This window comes from Mastigoproctus giganteus, chromosome 5, assembly GCF_048544385.1.
Source record: "Mastigoproctus giganteus isolate SK-2022 chromosome 5, ASM4854438v1, whole genome shotgun sequence".
NCBI lineage: Eukaryota > Metazoa > Arthropoda > Arachnida > Uropygi > Thelyphonidae > Mastigoproctus > Mastigoproctus giganteus.
Window position 1 is genome coordinate 21,288,318 of NC_143579.1, and position 17,647 is coordinate 21,305,964.

The 17,647-nt window shown below is 36.3% G+C and overlaps 1 protein-coding gene across 1 annotated transcript in view; it reads left to right on the forward strand.

Annotated features, from left to right (window-relative positions):
* The window catches only part of LOC150085231 (zwei Ig domain protein zig-8-like), a 74,655-nt gene that overhangs the window by 26,604 nt on the left and 30,404 nt on the right, over positions 1–17,647 (forward strand). The window contains exon 2 of the mRNA XM_090373105.1: positions 7,780–7,994. Within this exon, the coding sequence (XP_090229231.1) occupies positions 7,780–7,994 (215 nt within the window). The remainder of the gene's footprint in view (positions 1–7,779; positions 7,995–17,647) is intronic.

Below are 17,647 nucleotides of genomic sequence, written 5' to 3' on the forward strand. Positions count from 1 at the left end.
TTTCCCTACATCTACCTGCCGCCTAATTATCCCGATATGAACCCAACTGAGAATGTATAGATTATGTTGGATGAGGCAGTTCAGCTTCGCAGTTCTCTATCTCACACAGTACAGCAGCTGTTAAATTATCCTGATAGAAGAATGGGCAAATCTGAATCCATACTCCCTTAAACACCTATCGGAACCTACGCTTTGATGTGTACCGGCTGTAATTCTGGCAAAAGATGGCCCTATTAAATACTCAAAAGAGGTTTCTTTATTTTTTGGCCATTGAGCGCGTTTCGTGGATTCTTCTCTTCTGGTAACCCCATTTGGTTGATTTCCACTGAATTTAGCCATTCTGATCATTCTGCATCTACAATAAAAAATACCTATAATTAATAAAAACAATTATTCGAACACAGTAGCGTGTATTTACGCTACTGTGTTCGAATAATACTTTGTACACTGGTGTGCAAAATTTAAGAACCAGTCAGGTTTTCACTTGTAGTTTCTCATAGGAGTGGCCTGGATATGGGAAATGCATACCAAAAGAACCTCGTCAGGTACAGAAATGATGAAGGAAACTACAACGGAAACAAACACTACAGAGGGACTTTATTCAAAAAGGGCAACATAGCACTGGCCATGATACAGATGCATCACTGCCAAAGATGGAACAAAGGAAAGAGGTGGTCCTCAGTAGGAGATATGGCCACCCTTAATGTCGATGCAGCTTTGCACCGCCTGTCCATACTAAGAACGTTGTTGTTGATAAGTTCTTGCGGTAACATCGTCCATTCCTCTGTCAGCGCCATCTTCAGCTGGTGAACATTTTCTAGTGGATGTGGACGTACCTCTAGGCGTCTCTCCAGAACGTCCCATATGTGTTTGATGGGATTTAGATTGGTGGAACGGGCAGGCCAATCCATATGAACAATGTCCTCACTTTCCAAAAGCGTATCACAGCTACAGTGCGATAGGGTGTGGCGTAATCATCCATAAACACGAACTCAGGGCCAATGGCACCTCGGAACAGACGCACATGGGGAAGGATTACCTCAGTACAGCACCGGTTACAGTACCGCCTTCCAGTATCTGGAGTTGTGTACGTCCATCCAAGATAACATCTCTCCAGACGAGAATACCTCGACCGCTATATCGATCCCTTTCAGTGATGTTTGCGGGGTGATACCGTGTGCCAACCTCTCGCCAGATTTGCTGACATCCAGAATCGCTGCTGAGAGTGAATCTACTATCATCAGTAAAGAGTACCTTAAGTAAAGATTTTTTGGTTGTAACCTTCAGAAATAGCTTTGGTCCTTAAGCTTTGCACATCAATGTATATACCTATGCACAATAGTGTAAACCAATAAAGTTGCTGAGCCCTCAGATCTCCCATAATGCATAACGATTCATACCACCAGTACGTAATTGGAGAGCGCTTTGCAACAACAAGATATGCCAAGATTTGTAACTATTGTGCAGCGTATTCTTGGAATTATATTCTCCTCCTGCCATCTACTGGCGGTTCGCAGAAACTTGAGTGGTTGTACGGTGGTGCTGCTATCCCGAGAGTTAAATAATCAGCCTGTGTATTATTAAAAACATTAGATCTGGATAACGTCCCAGTGTTCCAGGCTATACTATTCTTTCCTACCTTTACACAAAAAAAAAAAAAAAATCAAAACATTCCATAAAATACGCCCATATTAAATAATGGGTTTTCTTCTATTAAGAAACTATATGCCGACCATACAAGTCTCGAGTGTGGATAAATTAGAATAAAGATTTCAACGGCTTAAAACAGAATAGTGTAACTTCCATTTCTAACGAAAAAAAGAATCACTTAATAATATATATAAAAACAAAATTCTATTCATCTCTTGAAGAGCCAAATTTTCGTTCTAAATTTCCTCAGAGACGTTGAACAGTTTTTTGCCATTACCATCATTCTAAAGATAAACACACTCCGCATAAATTAATTCCATTATATATTTATTGCAGTAAAAGGGTAAGGTTTTTAACTCCACATTGTCTCTTGTAACGATTTCAGCCGTCACTTTCAGACATCACCCCAGACACCGGACTTCCTTTTTGCCTTGGCAATATTCCAGAAGCAGATTCTTTTTGGACAATCTGCTGGTGGGATTTTTTCCAGTAACTGTTGAAAGCTTTCGTTAGGGTTCTCTTAACTCGTATGAATTTAATTCATTGGTTGCTCAGTTTTAGCAGTTTAACGTCATTTTTAATAATGTATTTACCATTGAAATTTAAAAAGAAACATGTCTAGTTCACTGTAAGCTCGCTTTCACTCTTAATTTTCAGCTTTTTCTTTGCTGTGCATAAGAGCCTATTGTCTTCACCTCATTCGTCCGTCCGTCTGTCCATCCGTCTGCATATCACAACTGGACTATAACAAGTGAACGAATTTTCATGAAATTTTATATTTAGCTCTCTTAGAAAGATTTGTCGAGCCATACCAAATTTCATTGAAATTAGAGAAACAGAAATCGGGCAAATATTATTTCTTTTCTCTCATACAATTTTTATGGAAAAAAAATTGATAGATGCAGTTTTAATGGAGTATTTTGTTAGCTTTAGACAGTACGTGCACGCTTCGCGTGTATTTTTTATAAAAGACTCGTGATATAGAGAAAAGAGACTTAAAAGTATATGGGAGAATAGTAATAAATATTATACAGTTGAAATTGAACTGAGCGGATAAGTTTCGATAACGTAAAACTGTAGAGTTTTATTAAGTATTCTATAAAGTTATAATCTTAGTAATTAATTGATAAGTAGATAACTATATTTACTTTCACTTCAGTTAATCACAGAAAAAGAGAAAAAAAACAATTAATTTTAAGAAAATAACTAAAATGTGCCTGAAATATAACGCCTACATTAATTAATATTTTATTAGTTTTTTTACAACTTTTCACATAAAAAAATTCATATGCAAAGTTGGAGTTCAATACGAAGTTCAGGTTGGAGTTCAAGAAGAGTCCGGCGACTTTATCAGACCACTAACTGATCTCCATTCGTCCTGAATCGACTTTTTTAGCCCTTGACATTATTCAAGACTTTGTTTTCCGATATATTTCCATGGTCTGTGTCTTGAACTCTCTTGAACATCCAACAAGAGTAAATAATGTTTATTTTTTTTCCCTTCATATAAAACAAACTAAGACTCAAAACAACTTTTGTATAAATCTAACTTTATATATTTTAAACCAAAAATAATATTTCGATGTTCTAAGTGTTTAATTTAGTTCACATGTTTTTGTCTTTCTCTTCTGAGGTATTATTTTTGAGTAATTAAATTTTTACTGTTTTACTTTGAATTGTTTCAGTGTTCTATTTATATATACTGCCCTACCATTATTATTCGGACACCTAAATAAAGTTTGTTAAAACCTTTAGCCTACTAATCTACCTCTAGTCAACTTCGAATACTCTCCACCCAATTTTTCATAAACGTCGTCCGATATTTTCCATCATTCGGTCTTCAAAGAGGTTCTCAATTCATCCCACAGATTCTCTCAATTCTAGAGAGAACTTTTCTACGCTCATGTCTTCAAATCAGTCCTTCACAACGCCAGCATTATGACATGGGGATGATAAAAATACGGTCTTCCTGAAGAGCAGCCACAATGTAAGTAGTCTATTATTTGCCAGGACGTCTAGATAGACCCCAGCATTCATGGTTTTGTCCAGAAAAACTAGTGGTCCCAGGCAAAGCAAGCAAGACCATCACACTGCTTCCGAAAATCTTCATTATCGGGGCGATACACTCCGGCAAGTAGCTTTCTCTGGGCATCCGGCACACTCAGACTGCTAAACCACGTATGGTGACTCGTCACTCTAAAGCACTTTTCATTAGTTTATGATCTAAGGACGGCGGGACTTACCAAGCTAGACAGCATCTGGCACTTTTCAGGATGATTAGTGGAGAGTAGATGGCTGCACGACCATGGTAACCCACATCATGCAAGGTTCTGCACACTTAAATAGTGCAGACATGGGTCCCAATCGTCTCACTGAAAGAGTTTGTGTGTGCTGCGACAACGTCTACCTGTTTTCCGAACTGACCTTTTTTTTTTTTTTTTTTTTTTTAATCAGGGTTCTCCTGTCACGTTTCGTTTAGTTTTGGATGTTTTCCGCGTATTTTTGTGACAGTTTCAGCACCAGTCCACTTCCATTTGAAGTCATCAATCAACCTAGGGATCCTCAGTGAGAAGAATGAACTCAGAAATATTATTAAATCGATTTCATAGATGCTAAAAAATTAAAGAATTGGAACTACATCTTGAGATGCCATCGTTGAATATGTATAGATTAATTATAAAATAATAAAAGCTGTTTTGTAATTGAATAAAAAAAGCACTTTTGCGAGGAAAAAGTTACATTTGACTTAACAGAGAGATTGGATTTATCTTCTGATTCACCATTTTTTTTATTAATTAGACCAACTTACATTACTCCATTCTCCAATAAAATTATTTATGATACGGAAAGAGGTTCAACTTGAAATATTTAGATAAATGCAAATGTAAAATAGAAAACATTTTAACTCTCATCGTATTTGGGAATGAAGAGATTGATCAATAATATTTGAATATTAAAATATGCTAATATGATTAATTGATAATCTTCAGTTCGAAATATTAACATAACTCTATCTCTGTCACTCATTTCACCCCTCTTTCTTCTTAAGACTCTTAGAACCTTCAGTTTGGGCAAAAATCTTATCATCCATGTCTCGCGTATAGTTGAATATTAATAAATATTAGAGAAGAAATTATTTATGAATATAAAATTTTAATGAATAAATATTGAAGATGAAATAGAACATTTCGAAGGAATGAAGTGAAGTTAGAAATTTTAGAGATTGGTTCCATCCATTTCGATTCAGTGTTAGTTATTTATACCTGAGGTACACTTTGAGTTCATTTCTTTAGACGACTGTGTTAGGGTACATGTACTGTATTTGAAATTTATGAATATCGCGAATGGAGAAATATACTCATTGGCCAAAATATAGAAAACTTTATTCTATATCTAGCAGAGCCACCTTTTGCCGAATTACAGCCCCTACAAGCCGTGGTATAGAATCCTAGGTGTCTGAGGGATTCTAGCTCCATGTTGCCATTATTCAGAATATTTATCAGCTGCTGCATTGTGGGTGGTAGAGAACTGGAAAGCGAAACTTTCGAATCCTGGTAAAAATGAATCATTGCAGGATGTTTGTCCAATTGGTCACAAAGATATTCATTGGATGTAACACGACCTTCTAACGATATGAATGGACCCAGTATTCAACAGAACATACCCCATAATATGATACTACCTCCAGCTGCTTGAACGTTGGACATGAGGCAGTCTAGATGCATGGTTTTATGAGGTTCACGCCACACTTTTATCCTTCTATCACTCGTTCAAAATCGCAAACACAGGAAAGGAAGACAGTTTTGCAGGTGAATGGTCTAATGTTCCTTGTGTCACTTTTTAGCATCTTTTAACCCGTGTGACATCACGCTGAAGTAGTGGATGTAGGCCAGTAGCACACACTAATTAGCACATGGTCCTAATAAAGTTGTCAGACAATGTAAGTTGTAGTACTACGGTCATACAGGCAATGCACTCAAATGGATTTCTAACTACTTAGAAGATACAAGTCTAAATGTGCTTTTACAAGGTGGTACAGCTAGATGAATTTAAATATGAAGTTGTTTAAATATTGTAGGGAGTTTCGAAGAAGGCTACCAAACTCCTTAAGCCTAGAAGAAGTCTGTAAGACAAAAGAGGAGATCCAAATCTGAGAGAGTTGTTGAACTTTTTAAAACAAAATGGCTCGCCTTGATTGCCTATTAGAAAATAATAAAATCAATAAATTTTCTTTTTATACTCCGTTACGACTACATCAAGTTAGAGAATTCTCAATATACAGGGAATTAAATTATTTTTAGTTAAATTATAGTTTAATAAATTTATAGTTGAATTCTTCAGACTCGGGTGTATTTTCTGTTCTGTTTTTTTTTTTTTTTTTTTTTTCTAAAAAAAGGCTTTCCATCAGATTTTATTTTAGAAGAATCCGATGGTTACATTTGGTGAAACATTACAGCTAAAATCTTCACATTTCAAGTAGATATTTCGTTAGCTGGTTGTGGCTATTTCAGGCTCCAAGAATGTTTGGACAACTCACCACCCCACTTGACCGTTAGTGCTCTGTGCTGCTTGCGACATTGGATTTCGGTTTGGAACTGAGATTCTGACCGTTGTATCAACATTAACCTTTCACATTTTCTTAATATAAGCCACTGTTGACTTCGGCTTCGGAAGGCTCAGAGGGCCTTCTTTTTAATACGTCAACAAATCGCTGAATGATAACTGACAATTTATGTTTGTAAATTTTAAAGGCAATGATGCAATCCAAGGACATTTAGATAGATATGGCATTCTGAAGGACACACACCGTTGATAGAGACTTTGTTAAGGGAAAATCATGTTTAACTAATTTAGTATGCTATTTTACACAGTTACTCATGCGCTGGATTTAGGGAACAATTTCGGCACACTTTATTTGGATTTTTTCAATGCATTTGACTCTGTCCCTCATGAGAAGTTTCTGTATAAGCTTGAACAGGTTGGGATTACTGATAAGATTCTAAGATAGACTGCTGGGTGGTTTGCAGGCAAGATAGCAGAATGTTGTGATTAATGGGTATCCTTCAGATTGGTGTAATATCAGGAGTAGGACCCCTCAAGGATTCTTCGATCACCGTTGCTTCTCATTTTCTTAAATGACATCGACGAAAGGATAGAAGACTTGATATCAAAATTTACAGATGATAAATATTGGCAGAGTCGTTAAAGATCAGTGCCATACAACGCTCCTTCAGGATGACTTGAACAGAGTTCAGAGATGGTCAAAGAAGTTGTAGCTACGTTTCAATTCTGCTAAATGTGAGGTCTTACACTTGAGGACCAGCAATCTCCAAATAAATTACACACTTGGTGGTTTTGAATTAAAAACAGTGGAAAAGGAAAAGGATCTGGGAGTTACAATACGGGCAGATATAAAGTTTTCTGAACAGTGTAAACAGGCAACCAGGAAAGCCTGTGGTGTCTTATTGATGATTTATCAATCGTCATCCTGTAGAGATAGGGAGGTAATAATACCCCTGTATAAGACAATTGTAAGACCACATTTGGATTACTGTGTTCAAGGATGGAGACCTCATCTGAAAAAAAGACATTGGGCTTCTTTAAAGGGCACAAAGATGGACAATTCAATGGTGAGATCGACAGAAGGGCGACCGTATAAGGATAGACTCCGATTATGTGGGTTGCAGGGCTTGGCAACCAGGCGCCACAGAGGTGAACTGATTAAGGTTTATAAGGTTCTGAGAGGGATTAGTAAAATGAATGAAGATGGAATTCTCACTGTTATAAGGAATTGCAGAACTAGGAGCCATAAATTCAAAATACAGGGGTTGAGGTTTAGATTAGATTGTAGAAAGTTTTATTTTAGCCAACGAGTCGGTGATTGCTGGAACAAGTTGCCCTCGCAGGTAGTTGAGGCTGACAGTTTGAATAAATTCAGATTTCAACTGGACAGTTACCTATGCGAGGAGGGAAACATATAATTTGTATTTTCTTATAATAAATAAAACAGTATCAGTATTTAAAATTTAAATTATTGCTAAAGATATTTTAAAAACAAAATTTTATTCGATACAGTCACCAATCTACGTTTACTAAACTTTTCCAAAATTTGTTTTCGTTTGCGTACAGGTACTCATACGATACACCACCACCACAAATGTCCTTTCCCATCAGATTGTTTCAGAACTCCAGGTGACAGGCATAAGTCATTTTTTAGAGGGCTATCAACATTTCGGTACTTTCAACCACCTACTTTTGACTCTGGGGTCTCTAAAAACGTTACCACCCAGCTAGGTCAAACAGTTTATCTTCACTGCATAGTCCACAATTTGGGTGATAAAACGGTAAGTAGAATTTATTAAAATTTCATCTGTAAAATTGATTTCAATGTTTCTTTATCGAATTATATAATAATTTTAGTATTTTAATTATTTTCTCCAGTTCGATCAGTTTAAAATAAATATAATAATTTTAAATTCGCATCTTAAGGAAACTTAAGAGGCAAGAGTAATGTTGAATTAACGACCTTGTAATAAAATATTCAATTAATAAGAACTGAATTTATTTTTCTTATTTGGCATAATGTTTCAAAACTTACAGATTAACAGAACGGCTGAAGTCACTGGCTACTGAATCTACCGTGGAATAAATAATGTAAGAGAATATTTAATTATGGGGAATTGAAAAAGAGATTGATATACATCGGCTGTTTTTATTATTAATAGAATATTAAAATATTTAGAAGGTTCTTGGGCTACTTAAAATCATTTGTTTAAAGAACAAATTGGTATTTTCGAATAAATACCAAAAATGGAATGAAAAACTGAAAGCCTCATAAAAAATGTACGTCCATCACATTTTAGCTTCTATTCCTCAGCTCGTGCATGGATTGTGTGTTTGTCCTTCTAGAGTATGCGCATAAATTATGTATAAAATCTACGAAACATTATTAAATGCGAAACTATCTCTTAAGAAACCTGTCGAACATATTTCATTAAACAGAATTCAGTTTTATCTTTAATATCATTAACAGCTCTGCCGGAAGAGCAGTTGTTAAGAGTAAGTTGGGAGGTGAAAATCCACGAGTACGCTCCACCCACATTTGTAACGCAACTACGAATTTTAGCAAAGCATATTGAAGTGATAACGCTTCAATCGAAGTTTATTTGCCCATTATATGCACGTTGCTATGGGCGTAGGCTTCAGAGATGTCTGCGTTCCATTTTCTCTTCTTTGTAGAGGCATTCTCCTTCCGAGAATCCATCCTCCGATTTCACAATGTGCAACACATAGTGGGAAGTATTATACCCGAAAAGGGAAAAGGAAATACTTGGAAAAGTCATTTATAAGGTGGGTAGTAATAGTCATGAAAAATTGTCCGCGTGCATTTCCACCAATAAAATTAATTCTTAACATTTCTTCAGTCACTGAGAAAGCATTTATTACCAAAGAATTAATTCTCCAAAGTAATGGAGAATGGGTTTTTCGACTTCTATTCGGAATTTGCTCAATAGAGAATCTAAATAATTGACCGAGTCAAAACTCCAATTGGTGTAGGAAAACGGAAACAGAGATTAAAAATGAAAAGCAAGAAATATATTTATTTTTAAAATGAGTTTAATATGTTAAGCAGTATCTGCAATTATCAAAATAAATAATTATTATAATTAATCTCAATCTTAAAATCATAATTAATATAATTTACTGGCGAAATGTGTAATTTTAATCAAGTATTATGATTGCCCTGATTTATTTGATTTATTGGTTTGATATCAAAAGTTTGAAGATGAAAATTTGTTAAAAGAAATTGAACAGTTGTGTTTAATAATCACTTCCTTTTTGGGAACTGGTGTCTTTGATTTTCCTCAGCAGCTGAGTTTTATTAGAATGACTATTTGATTGAAGATATTTTACCATTTTCGTGCTTTGGAAAGATAAGAAGCGATCTGCCAGGAAATGGATTCAAGAATTCTAACCCCTCACCCCCATTATCTCAGACATTTTTATGAAGACATTATAAATATTTGTGATAATATAAGTGCCTCTCAATGGGTAATACAAATTTAAAGATAATATTTATATTACACAAAGAAATCTCACGTGTGGCATTATCTACCAGTACGCTGACCACGATCAGTCCAAAATAATAGTAGTAGCTGGAGACAACCAACAAGGGACAGTCTATAAGTATTTACCCTCACCTAGAAACATTTGAGTTTGGGATTTTAAACTTTCATACTACTCTATGTCTTTATGTTCTAGAGATATATATACATTTTTCTCAACGGTGAATAAGCTCTTTCAGACATCTTGAATAGAACTGCTCACTTTGACGAGAAAATAAGGCTTCCACTTCATTAATTACCTCCTCACCAGTCTGAAATCTGCGGTCCCCTAATGGTTTCTTCTTTTTAGGAAGAGGTCAGAAGAATAAGGCGGTGTTTCAGATTTTCAAAGCCCCCTTTGTCGCAAAGTCCACTGTGAGAGCAGCCATATGAGTATTGTCGACGCCTTGGATAGGTATGAAGCGTCTTTTCAGCTTGATGACCTCTCTTAAATCTCCCAAGGAATTTATGTATCACTTTCCCCCAGTGATGCTGTTGCCTTTTTGTAGGTAACTTTTGTAAGGATGAGATCTCTAGTGTCGTCTCAGAAGACAGATAACATAACATTTTTGGCCACCAACTCGCCATAATTCGGTAAAAGAATCATCAGCATTCACTCTATAAAGCTCCACCAATTATATATTTTTTTATGAAAACCCTAAGCACGGGAGGTATTGGAACCTATATTACTTACTTTGTAGTAGCGTGCATTAAGATAAAAGAAGAAACTTATTGGCCTCGACAATGTCCCCCTCATACACTCTACTCGGACTCCCTCCAGTCAATCTCTTGCACAGTGGAGAAAGCGAGATTATACACTAGCTGAACGAGAAGCCTCCTAGATAGTTACCAATAGGTTTGGTCTGGTGCACTATGTAATAATAGGCTTGTGAACACCGTTTTATAGCTGTACCCTCGAAAATATTGCCTGGTAACACAGAGGGGCGGCATTCCTCCGCGTGGTGTGGGCGCCACACCTCGACCCCTGCTTACGTTGGTTCACACCTGGGTGTTCACCTCCAGTATACTAGGTGCCGTATTTCAGAACTTGCACAGGGGGTTTATACCTAAGAGTTACTAATAGTACCACCATCATGAAGGTGCAAGCACAGGATTTGGTAGACGCAGACCGACCGGACTTCACCGAAATTCGGTCCACTTGACTTGAGTGTCATCTGAATATCAGTTCTATCAGCGTTTTTGACTCCCAGATAGCAAGCCCAGCTTGACATACCTGAGAGAATGTCTCTGACAACCTCAAGGACAAATTGTTCCGAACATGCTTTCCTGTGGAGCCTTTGAAAAGATTTCAACAATCTCGAAGCCTTTGAGGAAATGTCAACAATCTCGGAGCCTTTGAGGAACTGTCAACAATTTCAGAACCTATCGGGATGTCATCTTACACATGTGCAAAAACTAATGCATTATGGTCCAAACAGAACCTTGGGTAATGTTGACTTCATTTGCAATAAAATTTGTAGTCACAAGTCTGTTCCACTTTAGCCACATGGCATGGTTTGTGACTGAGATAAGTCTCCCATCTCTTTGGTCACCGTGCACACTTGTACTGACATTTCCAATTCATCACAGTAGTATAAGAGACAATCCTCTTCAAATACAGATTTCATCTCTGGTTTTGTTCTGCTTCTTTGCCTCGCAAATGAAGAAATTTTATAACGGATCGAACCTCAACCGTCTATAGCATACCAATGGTGAAACCGCCTCGCTGTATTCGTGGCTCTAGTTCAGCAATCGATGATTGTAGAAAAACAAATAATAAAAATACATTTAACTCATCAGACTAATCGAAATATATATGCATAATATCGAACCCCTAACTCAGATATTTCTAGATGAAGGTAAATTCATATTGACCACCCCTTGTAATAATTAGGAGTCTGTCAATGGAGTATTGATTATCGGACTTCGCACCAGTTTCATTCCATACTAGTGCAGACCTTTTAACGATTCTTTCAATGTATTCCGAAGTATATCATCGAAGTGTACATTCGAATGATTAAATGTCCGAAAGGTGGGCAGATATTTGCCATGGTACATGAATATTTCGGGCCTCTTAAGAGTATCGCAGAGTCTGTGGAAAATTTAATTTATATTTCGCGCATGGCAATTCTCATTTAAATCGCCGCGAAAATTATTTTAGCATGGAGGACGCCGGTTTTCTCATTATGTCTTCCTCCTGCGTAAATTTAAAAAAAGAGAAAGATATAATATTTATCTCAAGAGTAACTTTATCTCACGCGATCCTTGAACTTCCTCAACAGTATGGCGTGGCTGTGATCGATATTAGTTAAGGCCAATATTTGTGTGGCATCGTCATGTCACTGATGCTATTCTGGCGGTGTTATTGTAGTCCTCCCTTGCTTTATCTTCTCCAACGTTAATAAAGTGACGCCCGAACTGTGGAATAGGCAGCTTCCTTATAAAGCACAATTAGAGGTTGGTAATCAATTCTTCACTGTCTCGGTGGTGCACGGGACACACAGACACACACGCAGATAAAAACGAAACACACAAAGATATGTACACAAGGTTGCCGTCTTTCAACACGCACCGGGCATCTCATTAATGATTTCTTCATTTTGCCTCACGGACTCATGTTATTAGTACACGGACGCGAACACTACTATTAGCTATCTGAACTTGTTAATTACTGGAATGACTTTTTTTAAAACCTGCGATTATTTGGAGATGTGCAAATATGTAAGCGCCAAACATCTATTAGTCAATCCCTGGAGCAGTCTAATTATTCTATACAAAAATATTCCACACACTCACGCATACCCACGAAGATAGATAAACACATTAAGGAAGGCCATCGGAATATTTTGTTTGTATGAACCAACGTTTCTGAACTCAATGGGCTCTAATGATGGGTTTTTTTTTCGGTCTGTATGGTAGCGAGCGATCAGGATCTTAAAATTCTAGGTTGGAGGGATGTAAATTTGAGGTGCATTAATGATGATTTTAATTAAATTTGCCGACTCTCTCCTGTCATCCAGCGCCTTCTACTGACCAAATTCCAATGGTACTCATTAATCCATACCTGCTTTCTCTTGTTTTCTTCCAAGATCTACTTCATATTTTTTGAAGAGAACTGAGGTAATTGTTTTAAACGTTGGACGTTTTCAAAAGTTATTCTGGACGTTAGTGGTCTCTCGTATAAACTTTAAGGACATTGAAACAGGGCCAACTGCCATTTAAAAATGGAAACCTTTAAAAATGAATGGACACCAGACAGATGAATTATGTAACATTTTTATTGTACTTATAATTTCAAGATGTCCTTCTAGATGAATAATTGGCAACTGGTACTTCTTGCGAGTAACATTGTGGTTATTTCACACGGTGTGAAAATATTTGGTAGGACTCTCGTCAATCTTGGGCGATGGTTATATGGTAATTTTTCTCCCAGGACACTGGTTTTCATCCAGCAAAACCCATCATACTTCTCCTGAGGTTGGCTAACTGCATTCATGATTGAACTGGCAAGAGGATGTCTGAAATGCCATGCCACTGGTGTGTGTGTGTTAAGAGCCAAATCAGCTAAGACTCTGAGGCATCAGTAAATTGATTCTATACATTGGTTGTATTCATTCATCGATTTGCTTGTTTCTGGATGAAAAACTCGAGCTTTCTGGAAGAAAAGAACTCACTTCTCTCCAGTGAACAACTAACTCAGACACGTTGTGAAAAAAATCATAAACATTGTTCGCGTCATAAACGGGATTGAAACCTGGGCCTTTTCCACTGGTGTGGGCAGGACGCTAATTATAAAAGTATTTCCATGAAGTGGATGACTTCAGACATTTTTTCTTAGCAGGTGCCATAGAGGACATGTATTTTAATCAAGGAGTAATAGTTGAAGACTGATTATAAGAACATTTTATTATAGTAAATGTCCTATAAATAGAGAAATACCGAAAGATATCATCTTGAGAACCGAAGTATCGAAAAATGCGATTAATCGGCTACCCAATAAATCCACATTTGGGACGCATGGCTTTCCTTTGTTCATCCTAAAAATATCTTTGCCCTTCATTTTGAATCATCTTATATTATATTATATTATATATATACAAACAAATTCTAAAGACTAGGCAACCCTCCAGCCTTATGGAATACCTACTTTGTTATTCCCGTACACAAAACTGCACATATCAAGTGTCATAAGGAATACAGATCCATATCAGTAGGTTGCAACGAACTAAAAGTCTTCGAAAAGGCTATTTTTCCCACCTTAGTTAATCACGGTTTCCTCAATAAGCCAAGCTATCTACACACCGTGATCCATGGTTGATCGACCATCATCGACCTTATGGAAATATTATTCCATGCTAAAAAGATAAGCACTACGGAATCCCAAGTGAGTTACTAACTTACTTATCTATTGTCGTTCCAGCTTCTTTCCCGATCGATAAAGAAACCAATTTTCTCCATTCTTCTCAGAAACTTCATTTCCATTGCCTAATATACTTTTTCCGCATTATCTACGATTCTGATCCATATATTATTCTGATCCAAGTAAAGTACCACACCTATTAAAGTTGTTGTACTAAACAAAAAACAAATAATAAAGCAAAGGACCTACAACCTTAGTTTATCATCTCAAGAGATCTCTCATAAGGAAAAAAATTATCGGCTTTTCTTTTCACAGAGGTATTGGAACCATTCCTTTCGGTATCGCAAAATTTCCAAACCTATGCTGACGATGTTCATCCCTCTTATCTCAAACGATTCAGAAAGTCACCAACCGAATTTCTCAATCTGAACAGATACCTTATGAGTTTTGCCTTGAGATTAAACCCAGCAAATCGGTACCACTTTTACTAAAAAAGAGAAAAGCGTCGAATTACGGTAGAAGGTGCTAAACTTAACACCATCACTCATCAACTTTATTTGAACTCACTTGGGACAAAGATCTTACCTTTCTCTAACGCTTCAAACTGACCAGGGTACGCTTCTCTAGTCTCGTAGTGCTATATTACCAAAGGTGCCTCACACCATGTCAACTCTGTGCCTGAAAAGTTTGATCATCTACCCCTGCAACTTATCAAAAAATTTCCTTGGAGTAGAGTACTGGTCCATCATTGGATGGATGTCATTCATTGTCCAGGACTGTCCTCCACACAAATTCCAATGCTATTCCGTGAAAATACGAAATCCTCATCAAGAATCTGAGCTCTCTAAGGTAATCACCAAAAGATTTTGCTCGCGTGACCCATTCCAGATAATTTGCCCACCACCAAAGGACAAGAATTAAAGTTCAATGAATTAAAATCATTTAATACTATTTTGTAACACGCCATTCAAAAGCTGTGTATGTTTTGTAAATGATGCTATGGATTCTCTGATAACTTTATAATCAGTTTGCCTCATAGGATCAGAAGGGGTTTACAAGTTTCTCTTTTAATTAGAGAGGGCTTATTTCCCGTTACATGCGTTACCCTAACCTTTTGCCTGCTTTTAATTATCCATAAAAAATCTCTTCTTAAAGCCATTTCTAAAATTCTGAACTGTTGACACTATTTTGTGATAAATTACCGGTTTTTATATAATTGTTACTGCCAATACAGCAAACTAAAAGTAAAATGTTACTTCGTAGTTGATAAAAATCACGACCGTGTTTACTTTTATATAAAATAAAAGAAGATATAAAAATAGAAAAAGATAAGCAGTCAAGATAAATCTGTCCTACAAATATAAACTCGATGTACATCTGAATAGGATAAAAAAGGAATCCGGTTTGGAAATTTCTACTACACTAAACAAAAACTTACCGGAAAGGAAAGAATGGAGTTGTTTTTTTTTTCTCTCTTTCTTTCGCGCACACAAAGAGTGAGCGAAGAATGCAATTTACTGAGGATGTCAAGCATAAAAAAAGAAACTTGTCGCATGCACAAATAGCGATAGTATTTGTACAATACATCGCAATTAAATGGAGAAAATGTGTAGTACTTTTGTTTAGTTTACCATGTTTAAAAGGAACAGCTAACGAAGCCCATTACCTATTTAAATGCAGAGCTTTTACAGTTCTTTAGTTTATTTTGCTGGACATGATTTCTGAAAAATAAAACAATCTGATATAACAACAGCTGCATTTGTTTAGTGGGAGAAACTCCTCAATAGTTTCCAATGCTGCCAAAGAACCCAAAAAATCTGATTTGAAAAAGATCCTGGAGCTATTGTTGGGTGTATTTGTAGGCGAGGGATTGTGGTTTATTGGCTTTGTTTTCCAGGTATTCAAACAGTTGGCTATTTTCACTTAAAAGATAAGCAGTAATTAGATTTTTTGCACCAGGACAGTCTATATTTTCTTTATTTAGCAACATAAGTGGAGCTGGAGAATCATTCTGCTTTTTGTATCTATTTCTAGACTGTATCTTTATTTTTTTAAGTATTCTTGGGCTTCTCTTGCCCATCTCAAGGCTCGAAAATTGCGATGAAAAAGATAAAACGCTTTAATCATTAATAAAAAAAATACGTCCTAGTCTTAGAATTGCTTTGGGATATCATTCTTCAACAGAACTTTTCGTTTTTATGTTTTTTTTTTTCTTATCTCGGTGTGCACCCAAAAGGCACCAACAAAAATGAATCGATGATAAGACCAGAAAAGTGAGTTGTCACTTTACCAAAGCGAGCTTCAATTACTTCTCGGATACATAACTTTCAAAATACGACAAATATGTCTTTGAAAGCCATCTACATATTAAAGGTTCCGGCCAAGAATACATTCTCCTTGTCCTATTGGAACGATTTCTATACCTCTTTATTTAACTTATTGATTTCTCTGTTTATTTTTGTTCTAAGATACTTCTTACTCTGTCGATTTTAGTTTATTTCTTTTTTTTTCTTTAACCCGTTCAGGTAATTACTGTGGTCGAATCAATGGCAGAAATATATGGGCTTATTTTCTGAAAGAGAAAGGACTGATATCGATTGGAGAAAAGGAAATAAAATAGTTGATTACTTACATCTCAGAGACATTCGTCATTAAATCAGTCCGAAAAGAAAAATAAAACCGAACTGCTTTCAATCTATCAGAATAGTGGAATGACAATTCTCAAGTTCTGTCACAAAAGATTTTATTTTCGGTCGAAGTAATGATGCCAGACTGAGGATTTTTGTTTTTCGTTTATTATTAACTGAAGTAGAGAAATAGAAAACGTATTCAAAGCACGAATTTCAGCTTTTGTCATTCTCCATAAGGCAGTAAATATTACCACTAAAAAGTACTCAGTATTTGATAATAATTTCTTTCCCAATTCGTGTTTATTTACGTGTTTATTTTCTTAATAAACAGCGTGAAGGCATTCCAATAATCAATTAATTATAATTATACTCGAAATCTGTCCAGTGTCAGAAGAGATATGGAAGCATTGCCAAAGCGCTTATCAATTAGTTAGTCCTAGCTTAAAATAAGCACTTTCCTCTTAACAAAGGGGTACAGTTACTTGAATAAGCAGACCAAAGAAGTCTATTTATTTGAATAATAAACACTCTTCTCTTCACAACGAGTTGTGTCGGTATTGTGTCACTTTAAACAGCACTTCTGTATTGTGTAGTGGCGCAAGAACAAATTATAGGCCCCCAAGAGCAAGATATTCACTCTTTGTGTTCCTTAATAACGAAACTGAACTCATCAGGGACCCTGCTTTTGCGTTCCTCTCTCCCGCGTAGTGATGAGACTGGTGTATACTAGTTTTGCCGATTTTATTGAGAGAAAGCCATACTTTTTGAAGTTGTGCAAGACTAAGGCAACTTGTTTTTCTGGTAACCAGAATGCCGCATGAAAGAGCTGTGCCTTTTACAAGAAAAAAAACATTTTTTTTTGTTCCGATACATTTGAATCGTGCGGTACTGAGACAACTCGT